This window comes from Mercenaria mercenaria, chromosome 2, assembly GCF_021730395.1.
Source record: "Mercenaria mercenaria strain notata chromosome 2, MADL_Memer_1, whole genome shotgun sequence".
Taxonomy (NCBI): Eukaryota; Metazoa; Mollusca; class Bivalvia; order Venerida; family Veneridae; genus Mercenaria; species Mercenaria mercenaria.
The window spans coordinates 24,483,924-24,496,054 of NC_069362.1; the positions used below are offsets into that span (position 1 = coordinate 24,483,924).

General features: G+C 33.0%; 1 protein-coding gene across 1 annotated transcript; it reads left to right on the top strand.

The window, feature by feature from the left end:
• The first annotated feature begins 627 nt into the window (after positions 1–627).
• Positions 628–8,198, top strand: LOC123563528 (toll-like receptor 4). Its single transcript, XM_045356372.2, has 2 exons — positions 628–5,057; positions 7,668–8,198. Exon 1 carries the CDS (start codon positions 634–636, stop codon positions 2,920–2,922), a length of 2,289 nt encoding a protein of 762 aa, XP_045212307.2. The 5' UTR covers positions 628–633; the 3' UTR covers positions 2,923–5,057; positions 7,668–8,198.
• Positions 8,199–12,131: the final 3,933 nt, after the last annotated feature.

The window sequence follows — 12,131 nt, forward strand, 5'->3', positions numbered from 1 at the left end:
ATATACTATTTCGGCATTCCCACATGTTTTTCTTTGAAACTGTCATTTGACTTGAGTTCCTACAAGTAAGGGAATCAGCTTAATCGTTTATATTTGTAGTATATAGCCTTGGCAAGTCGAATTCTTTTCTTCCATGTGAGAAAGTCATATAAACTTTAAACTGTCCCTTTTCTGGAAATCTGGACAAGGATAGTTAAGAACCCAGAAAATACAAGGATAGCTTAGAGCCAGGAAAAAACAAGAATAGCTTAGAGTCAGAAAAATACAAGGAAAATTTAGAGTCAGGAAAATACAAGACAAGTCTTGTGCCAGAAAATAAAAGGATAGAGTAGATCCAGGAAAGTATAAGGATAGCTAAAAGCCTTTAAGATACAAGGATAACATGGAACAAGGAAAATTCAAGGATAGATTTGTTTCAGAAAGCAAACTGATATATATTAAAACAAGGAAGTATACTTTAAGATTTGCCTATAAACGTGTATAACTTTAATGCTTCTTGTGAACACAGTACGATTTTACAAAGGATTTGAAATGTCATGCTCCGTTGAAATAATTCCCCTTGTTCAACAATAATCTATTTATATAATCAAAATGATTACATCATGTAAACTAATTGTAAGTGTTTTAACCATAATGGATATTAAATCATATGCATTAGGTTTACTTTTCATTTCGGCAGTTTTCTTTAGTGGTATATTCATTTCAATAACCAATGCGTCTTTTTGTGAGGATTATGAAAAGTATAGTGCAAATAATAATTGTACATGTGATGTTCACGGCTTCAAATGTTACAGTAACACTCTGAAATTAGTTAGTGGAGACCTGTCTTTCCTTAGACATTTGTATGGAGATCATGACACGATAGAGAATTTAGAAACAGCAGGGAATGAAGACGCATTCACGATATCTTCAAGTATTTTCTTACCATTTATTAATCTGAAGACGTTACGAATTCACAACTGTAACATAGTGGACATTGAACCTGGAGCTTTCCGCAGTTTACATAGACTAGAGGTTCTAGAAATATCCGGTAATTCCAACCTCACATTAGATTCCGTTACAAAAGGACTTATTCTGCTGAATTCTCCAAATTTACAGATGTTTAATATTAGTGGAAACCATAACGCTGAGAACCTTCCTGGAGCGTTTATTAGAAAACCGATGTTTGAGCGTCTTTCTAACACTTCCTTGAAAAGTTTGGACGTCAGTTGGACCAGACTGACAACGTTGTTGGCACCTTTCGACCTCCTGCCTCATCTCGAAACGCTTAATATATCAGGAACTCTTCTTCTAGGTTCACTGAGCTGCCTTTCTACACTTGCGTCACTTAGCAACCTATCTTACATTGCGATTGATCACTGGCCGTTTTTTCCAAGAGGATATGACAGTATTCGATTATCAGAAGAGCCGCATGGCTTATTCAAGAGAAATTCAAATGGTATCTGTACACAAAGAAAGTATTTATCAGACAGGGGATGTTTAATGATAGGGGAAAGGTGTCGCACTTTGCAAATGAGATTTATTGATCTCGACAGTTTTTTCTTGGATTTAAGTAAAGGTTTCTGCATGGAAAAAAATAATATGTTAAATCACGTTGCATCAAACAGCAGAATTTCAAAGCAGCTTGGACTTATATTAGGATTAGATAAACTGAAGTTATTTGACATGTCAAATCCGGAAGTCTTATTTAGAGGTCCATTGATTAAGCCAAATATGTTTTATGCAATGCCTTCATTGGAAGTATTACGATTAGCGGGATTTCACCTTAACAGGTTGAGTAATGAACACATAAGAAAACTTGTCTCTCGAAATTACAATCTGACAGAACTGGATATTTCATACAATGAACTAACAAAATTGCCAAAGAAAATGTTCATCGAAAATATTTTCCTAGAATATTTGAATATATCGTGGAATAAATTAACTGTTTTTGAAACAGATCTTTCATCTTGTGTACATCTTTTGTCTGTAGATCTTCAACAGAATCTCCTTATTGTGATAGATGTAATTATAGTTCAGCATTTTACATCCTTAGGAAGAAATATTGAAATTAACCTGAACGGCAATGAGTTAGAATGTAACTGCAACTTGTTAACTTTTACTAAAGATGTAAATGTAACAATAACACCTTTTAGATGTTCTTATAAAGGTGAAAGTAAACTTATTACTAAAGATGTTTCTGAGACATTCTTTCAAAATGTTTGTGATGCACAGGAGCAAATTAATAGTATGATAATTTTGTTAGGTGCTACATTAGGAGTCTTGGGGACAGCTTTAATAATTATCGCTGCTGTAATTATTTACAGAAGAAGAAAAAGTTCTATCCTCAGAAAAAGTGTTCAGGAAAATATGCCCGTCGTAATTAATTTAACAGACAGTAACCGACTGGAAGAGAGTCCTTCCAGAAACCCGAAATTTGTTGTGTTCCTTGCATACTGTTCCAAAGACGCCGAATTCGTCTTGAAGAAAATCTACGAAAAATTAAACTTGAAACTGTTACAGCTGTTGAAAGACACTGCCTATGTAAATGACCCAGATCATTTAATCATCATATATGATAAACATTTCTTAGCAGGTATAGATATTGATGAAATTTGTCGTGTAGCAATTACAGAAAGTCATGTGACTGTAGCTGTAGTAACAGATAACTTTCTAGAAAGTTCATGGTGTAATTTGGAAGTTAAAATGGCCATTTCGTCAAAAGTACCGTTATTGCCTTTGTTTATCACAAAATGTGACCCAAAAAAGTTGACAGGTTTTCTGAGAGTCGTGTATGAAGAAAAGGTTAGACTTCTTTGGCCGGATACATCTCTGTTGGACGAAACGCTGGCGGAAGCGGAAGAAAACAAACTCTTGGATACATTGTGTAGTCACATTATCACTTACGTCAAGCTTCATAAAGATATGTCTTGTAAAATGTAAAAAGCGAAATTAACAATTGTGCGAATTAAGAAGAATATTCAATTTAAATATTTGACTTGACGTTCGACAGTTTAACTTGGCCTAGCGACAGTCTCATATGATTTTTTTTGTTTCTTCTGAAACTGCAGCTTTAAAAGCTTGATAATGTCTGTCAAAAGATAATTGTGACATTCAGCATGAAAATTATCTTGTAGATTCATAAAGGATTAAAATCTCAACTATTTCCCTTAATATTGTCTAAATAAAAAACTAAACATTAAATAATAAGCTCTCAATCAGTTTAACTCACTTGGAAGTTCTATACTTTTAGCTCACCTGCCATACAACTTAGACGTATCAGATAAGAAATATATATTAAACTTCCGTGAAATTTACCATAAATAACCTTTCAATTTATTCGAACTCGAAAACAATATTTTATTGTCATGCTGAATGCGGATATTTTTGAAATAATTGTTAAGTCATGCATAATTTTGCGGTTTCAATTTTGTTTTCAAACATTTTTTTTAACATGTACATTCACTTTATGTTTTAGATAGAATGAACTAGATGTGTGTCCGTAGGACACTGGTGCCCCCACTTCTTGTCCCTGTACATGGTTTCATGACTCTATGTGAAATACTTCTAAATATATGTTTACATAAGCAACACAAACATTTAAGCACCTTATGTGTATTTTGAACTAAGTCAATGGCAACAACTCTGGTCTGGCTGCGTGAAATTGCAAACAGAACACCACATCACAACTTCTTATGATATGAAATAATCTTCTTATGTTTTATGACTCTGTGTCAGATACTTTTTGAGATAAATGGGACACAAACTTTTATGCCCTATATGCATATTTTGACTAAGTCAATGGCCATAACTCTGGTCTTGTGGAATGAAATCCAAAACATAACTAAGGTGCACAAATTTACATTCTAAATAATACACCTACCTGTTTTCATGATAATAAGTCAAATATTTTAAAACATATGCAACACAAACTCTTAAGCACTTTATGTGTATTCTTCATTATGTCAAGGACCATACCTCTGCCTGAGTGAAATCTCAAACAGAACATCCGTTGCGCAACTTCACATTCTATATAACAATCCTGTATTGTTTTATGACTCTAAACTAAATACTTTTTGAGATGCATGCGATACAATTAAACGTGTGTGCTCTTTATGCATCTGGTTTGACCGACAGAAATCTAAAAAAAACAGGTGAACAACTTCACGTGCTGTATAATATTCCTATTCTGTTTCATGAGTGTAGTGGAGTTGATTGTATTAGTGTAATAGGTAAAAGTCATACTAATGCCTCTCTGATTTTTTTGATAGAAAATATCTTCAGTATTTTTAGTATGTTTTATGCAATGCCTTCATTGCAAGTTTTACGGTTATCGGGATTTCACCTTAACATACTGAGTAATGCACACATAGGCAAGTTTGTCTCTCGAAATTAAAATAGTGATTACGTTGAAAGTGCATTTATTGCCTTTGTTTATCACGAAATGTGACCCGGAAAGGTTAACTGGTTTTCTGAGAGTCGTGTTTGAAGATAAGGTCAAACTTCTTTGGCCGGATACATCACAGATATTTAACAACAAAATCACTGAGATAATTGTGTTTCTATATTCCAACACGATATCAAGGATTATTTATCTACACCCTTCACAATATCTACCAAATATTTACTTTTTGAGTTGGTTTCTCTATTATCTTTTAGAAGTGAAAGAAATGTTTCATAAAGTACTAAAGGAAACCCCGCTATCACGTTTGACGCTATGACGTAATAAGTGTAGCGGCGTACAAACTGATTTCCTTGCATAATAACACACAGTTGCATTCTACTTTGTTTAAAGGAAAATAAATCAGGCTATAAGAAGTTGTTGAATCCAACGATAACGCCACTCCGCATGTAATCAAGGAGGACGTTCTGTAGAAGTTGTCGCAGTTACTGTAACTGTAACTTGCGTTTTGAATGGCGTTAAGTATACATTAGTTGTGAAATATCTTTCGGGTTTCCAAATATGTCTTTCCTTTCTATTAATTACTTACGCGTTAAGCAATTTTAAAAAATCCAGCGAAACAATCATTTTGATATTCAGTGAAAGGCAGAGAGGGTCGTTCGTCTCTTGAAGCGAAGTAAGTATTGATTATCATTGCAGTTGATATTTTATTTATTTTTGTTTTGTAAATAAATTTATATCTGTAAATAAATATGAAATTAAGACATTATCCAGGAACCAGATTTACCAATTTAAAATTAAGATTCGGTGCGGATATAATGCTTTTTTATGCTGCTCCTCTCTTCCGGCATCCCCGTCACGGGGGAAAGCACTCAAATTTGCCTGACTGTCCAGATGTCCGAACTTGTGTCAAGCGTTACAATAAAAGTATTTGACATAGAGTCATCAAAGATCATAGGATTATTCAGCAAGTGAAGTTTTGCAGCTGGGGTTTTATTTGGTATTCAACTCCTCAGAACGAGTATAGTTATGGCCTCGACTTGTCATGAAACATGTCAGGATTGTTATTTAGCAGGTGATATTGTGCACCTGGGATTTAAGTTGGGATTTACTCAAAAGATTGAAATATATTTTCATTTTATGACACCACAATAATGCACAAAAGGCATAGAATTTATTACTAAAGTGTAAATACTGAGTTTCATAGTACCGGTATATGCTTAAATATGAGATGCATAGATATCATGTCTCATCTTGGATACTTGTATAACAGGACGATACTTTCTTGCATACCAGACGGGGATTTCCAGTATTTTTACGGGTGCTGGGAAAATCCATCTTACACCCAGGGGTGTAAGATGACTTTCGTGCTTTAAATGACGTATTACGAACTACATAAATGTAGAAGATTTATGTAATTATTTATATTTTATTTCGAAAAACGGAATTGAAATCCAATACCTTGACAGTTCCTCTTTGTTCCTGACAGTATATTTCTCGATTCAAAACACGTAATTTTATCAAAAATTCATAACGTTACGCTGGAACTGATAAAATAAAACCGGAACTAAACACTGTTATTTGTCTTTGAAACGTCATGAGGTCTTTCCTGTTTACGGACGTTGATTTCCCGCTCTTTGTTTAAATACGCTGCTATAAGAAATAGTTCTAAAAAGAAAGCCGTTCGACTGATTTTATTTTTATTATTTCATCTTGATACCAGTATGCAAGAAAAAGATTCTTTCACTGGTTATAGGTGCAGATGGGAATTTCCGGCTCTCGGGTAACTGTTTAGGCGGTAACTCGGTAGGAACCTCGTTACCGCCTAAACAGTTACCCTCGAGGTCGGAAATTCCCATCTGCACCTATAACCAGTGAAAGAATCTTATAAGTTTAACAGGACAACGTCGTTCTATTTATTTTAACAAGGCCCCGTGCTGTTTATAATCTGATTTGCCCGTGATGGTTCTCAGTTCAGATGCGTAGGAATTGAAACCACGAGGGTGTCGGCAGGAGTTACTAAATATACAAGCATCCTGAACGATGGAGCATATAAATTGGACGAAAAACAACGCGAATGCCTTAGATTTTTTTTCATTCCAACATATTAGCATGTTAGAATGAAAAAAAATCTAAGGCATATAAAGGCCTATATATATTACAAAATTTATGCTGAACATTATTCATCCGTGAAGAATTGAACCGTACGTCATTCAAATTTTTAAGTTATTGAAAAGTATCGAGAGTTGTGTTACAAGATTTCATTTTATTTTTTCGATCAAGCAACGGATTTTTAAAAACTTACTCTATTTTCATCGAAATAATTGTGTTCATATCAATAGTAACAAGTTTTTAATTTTAACAAAGACAACCTCTCCTTCATCCGTATATAGGCATGATTTTAGATATGGATTCTTATAGCATACATATAAATGAATTAAATATAAGATACAATCTATCCTATGTAAAAAGCTGTGCTAAAAATGTTTAGCTCAACAGAGTCACATAATGATTTCACTCAATGCTTTACTGCAAATCTTATTTCACTGCATAATAACAGTTCCATTCTAGAAAGTCACTCATAATTCTTTGAAAACAAAAAAAAAAAAAAAAAAACAATAACAACAAATACATCTGAACTATTTTCAGTTTTGTCATTTATCGAAAAAGATAACGCGTATGACATCATTTTAGGCAATGGACTGGTTGTAAAAAAATGGAAAGTGACAACTTTTTTCCTTTAGCAAATTTCCTACAAAACAAAAGATGAAACAAACTTTAGTCAGTCACACGGGGGCTTAAATAATGATTAGAATTGGTGAAACACCCCGATCATTTCTTCATATATATACATTGGGTATCTTATTTGACTTTCATCAGATGTGAAAGTTTAACCTAATAGCTTAGTACTAATGACTTATTGTGACTAGAAATTAGACCAAAAGCAGCGAACAGAATTTTGATGTACGACATACAAATCGGGGCCATATTAAAACGTACTGGTATCATTTAAAGTCAATGTCTCCCTGGCTTTTATTCTTTATAGTCTATGTAATACTGGTTTTGTTCTCTAATGTTAAATATATGAGAATTGAATCCGTGCGAATACTGTTTTCTGCTGGGTAAACAAAATAGGTCAATGCAGTTAGAACTAACTTTAATGGGGATCATTTGGGATCCCGAACAATCAGTACATGTCTGCTATATCGAAAAAAGATTCGCGTAATATATGTTAACCTTTGCGTTCAAATTAAATTTTAAACGAGTACATGTACTTTTATTTCAGGCCTAAAGACGCACGAGACATTTACGTTGCGAAGTATTTAGCCTTTATAGTGACGATGGGATCTGTGGGAAGCGTGCATTCTAAGAAAAAGGAAGACGACAATGATGTGAAGACTAAGGTTATTATAAACGGAGTTAGGGTGGCATTTTTCGTCGTCAGAGTTCTTTCTAGTGATATTGATGTACCGTGTGAATAGCAATATTTTATTTAGACGAAAATGATAGTAACATTATATCAAATATATTAATAATATAAACAATAATAGTGAAAATGAAAATATCAATAATGTTGGAGATAAAAACGATGAAAATATCTGGAAGAACAAATGAACCATCGTCATAAGGCATAGGTGAAAAAGTTTGTCATTTTACTCAGAACAATTAATGCCCCGATAAGTAGACTAAATATATACAATAAATCAAATTATCTGAAAAATTAAGTCATAATAAAATATACTCTCTTCTTTTAATAAGCGTAATTGGAGATTAACATATATATGTTTTTGCCAAATAAAACTTTACTTTGACTTGATTTGACTTCTTTTAATCTGACATTTATATATATGTGTGTGCTTGTATGTGTCACTCTCGTAGTATGGATTTAAAGTCAACACATCTCAAACTTTTATTGCTTGATCATATTTAAATCAATATTATATTTTTACAATATTTATTATTAGATCTTCTTCGGTCCTCTTGTAAAGGTAAAATATAAATTTGAAGTCAGGTATCGAAATTCTGTGTAAAAAATTTAACAACAACAAACAAACAAACAAACAAACAAACACACTCATAAATTAAAAAGTAAAAAAATGAACCTTTCGTTATTCCTTTAGGGAGGAGACAGAAGCATTTGGCTGGCTGAGATAAACTTTGTAATTCATGATTTTAACATGTCCAAAACATTGTGGAATGATACTAATTTCACTTGGGTATTGATTATATTTTACTCGGACTTTATCATAGACTCCCTGTGTAAAATCTCAAACTTTTAACTAAAATAAAGGTATTAAATCAATATGATATTTTGATCAAACCTCAAAGTTTTGATTGTTTGTAGCATCATCTGGAGCATGTGCAGTGAAAAATCTTAATTTGATTTCTACAATAGTATGATATTAATTGCTAAAGTCACTATATGTTCATTGTAAACATACTTCGTCATACCCAAGTGGAAACTGGCAGGTACTCGAAAATGCAGCTCTCTGATTGGTCAATTAGAACCCCTAATGTACTGTGATGTCATGATAAAGTTATGAATAATTATGTCCGAGTTTCTCGTTTCCGGCCAACGGGAATATATGATTCGCATTTTATGTGTAAAAAATAAACTACTTCAGTAACAAATATTAATGATATCTTAGTTCACCAATTTACGGGATATGTATACATTTTTCTTCGTCTCCTTACAAAAAAACACCAGAAATATCTGATATTTAAAGAAGAGACCATCTATGAATACCTGAAGCAAAATGGCGACTCCTGCATTGAAGGTGTTCCGTTGATTTTGGGATTCCACCAATAATAGTTTATATCAAACCTTAGGTAAATAAATTCAATAGAGTACAGTATAAGTTAATTCTACATCCAATACATTGAAAGAGGTGGTATTAAAATTTCTTTTGTTGTTTAGTTTTTAAACTTATTTATTCGCCAATAAGTTCAAGATACAAACATTGAACAACAGATCATGATACAATAAAATGACGAGTGGAGACTCAACCGGAAGCAAATTTCTTATTGAAACGTTCGTTCCACTTTGTTTTTTAGTAAATTCAAATTTCAATACTCGCCAAACGTTTAAAACTCCTATCAAAATTCTGAGTGAAAGAAAATTATCTGCTCCTTATCATGAGCTTACCAAAAACCATACTAAATATTAACCCGAAAGAAGTTGTTCTTTTTTAAAGATTTTGTAATGTAAACAAACCCTATCAGCATCTTAACTAGACTAGCTCCTAGAGTATGATATATCTTTTTACATTTTTATGATTGAATGTAGTGAACTGAGCCAGTCTATATACTATGTCCAATTTTAACATCATTCCTCTGTGAAAATCTCTAAAATAGACTGGTTTTTGTCTCTATGGAATTGAATTCGACAAAAAGGGGAAAAATGTAGAATATATTTATTATCAGCCTAGTAGCTAGCCTACATTTTTACCATCAATATTTTGCCACTGCTAACTGATGGATGCACCCAAAGCAGTTGATATTTACTAGTAATTGATTGTCTTCATATAACACTAAATGCGTGAGGCTTTCACGGCATTTTTCTAAAGTTATTTAAACAGTTATAAAATTTATGTAGGTTATAAACTGCTGTGGATTAAAGTCACTTACATATATTGTTTGCACAGTAACAGGATTTGGATTTCTGGAACCTACTTAAATAACATTTGATACCCCTTTCAGTTAACACATTTGAAGCAAAGTACACCTAGGGAGCAAGGGAAAGGCTTCGAACTGGGTTCTTTTTAAATAACGTTATCCTCACTGACAGGAAGTACCTTCAGAAAAAAGCCAAAATTTGAATATTTGCAGTAACGATTCTTTTAAAGAAAGAAATTGAAACACTCTAAATTTTGATGCAACTAAACTTTCTTGAACTAATAGAATAACTGTTACGAGTAAGCCATGTGAAAAGTGTGCATGTTGTATTTCGATGACAAAGAGTCTTAAACAAATGTAGGTCATATTTCATCTGCGTGATCAGTTCCATTCACTCTTGTTCACTACAATTTATGTTGGCTTCAGTTAATTGGTCAATTAAGAGTTACTCCCCTTAAATCATTTTGAGTAGGTATCATCTCTACTTACAGCTATTATTGAAAATAAAGAGCAAAATAAATGGTGACTTTAACTCATGAGAAGTAATTTCGTCTTCCACTTCATTTAGTAAGCTCCTAGAATTTTGAATTCGAATTGAAATTCTTACTGGCATGTTGTACCAGTTTATTCATATCATGCTTCTAATGATACCGAGAGCCATGTGGCAGTATATCTTTCTTATCCAGCATATCTTATTTTAGTTATCTGTGTCTTTAATAAACTACGTTTCGGAAGAAGTAGAAATATTGAACCTGGATATCCGTAAATGTTAACAGACGATAAATTATAACTGCTGTCAAACTCCATATCAAAAGAATTTAAATTACAAAGTTAAATTTGTTCACATTTGTGAGGTTCCCTTTGTGTATAAATTTTATAGTTATATTTAAGCCCCGTGCATATCACGGGGGAGGAAGTGTTACACGAAGGATGGAGTTCTTCTGATAACCTGTAATGTTTTCTTCTGATAACTGTTACGGAGTTCCTGGAAAACGTAACAGAGTTCTTCTGATGTCTGAATGACGAGCCAAGGAATCGGTGGATAAAATGGTAATTATTTATCTTTAAATATAGAGAATGGGGTGTGAAACTAAAGTTTGATGATCAAGGTTGCCTGATGTCTTGTGCTATGCGTCAGAAAAAACTGTTTAGACTAATAATCAGCGCCACTTCTTTGAAATTAAGACATTTTGAGTAAAATATCGGAATCGTTTGCTTATTCATACATACTATTCTTCTTATTCACGTTCTTCATCCTCACCACATGCAATAGAATAATTTTAGTGCAAAGTTGCAAACATAAACCACTTTCAAACAATTTTATGTCCGATTTTTCAAATGTTACGGAATTCAGGTGATAACTCTGAAGATGTCACAGAGTTCTTATGATAACTTTTATTACTGCCAGGGTGTTTCTTGAGCTCTGTTAAGATACTTTTTTGCTAATTTAATTATTTACAAATGGTGTTTATAATGTTCTAACGTAATATATTTATCCAAGGCACAGTATTGTGGTTATATAATGTACGGTATGAGTCTTTTGTAAAGTTTAAAACTATGTGCAGTATAATGACATATATTGTAAAATACGAATAGATAACAAATGCAGTAAATTGTATTTTTTTCGTTCTATCAATGGATGTGCCAATGTTCGTGAACAACGGTTTATTGGTTTCCGTTTTGATTGATCACTGAATTGAAATTCACACCCCATTCTCTCTATTTAAAGATAAATAATTACCGATTCCTTGGCTCGTCATTCAGACATCAGAAGAACTCTGTAACGTTTTCCAGGAACTCCGTAACAGTTATCAGAAGAAAACATGACAGGTTATCAGAAGAACTCCATCCTTCGTGTAACACTTCCTCCCCCGTGGGTAATCCGGGATGAGATGTAAACTGCTTTAATTTCAATGCGTTGATCAATAAAATACCACGTAATTAAAAAGAATACAATTGAAATATATAAACAGCATAACAGACAAGGAAGTTAAGACTAGTTTGAAATATTCGTCAATACGAGTCGACCGGCAACTGACCATTTCTAGCTCTGTTGAAGTATATCTAATACATAATAAACAGCAGTATGATCACCAACGGTTATCAACAAAATGAATATTAGGTCAAAAACAGT

Coding starts and splice junctions, on each gene's coding strand:
- LOC123563528 (XM_045356372.2), top strand. CDS start 634: ATGGATATTAAATCATATGCATTAGGTTTACTTTTCATTTCGGCAGTT.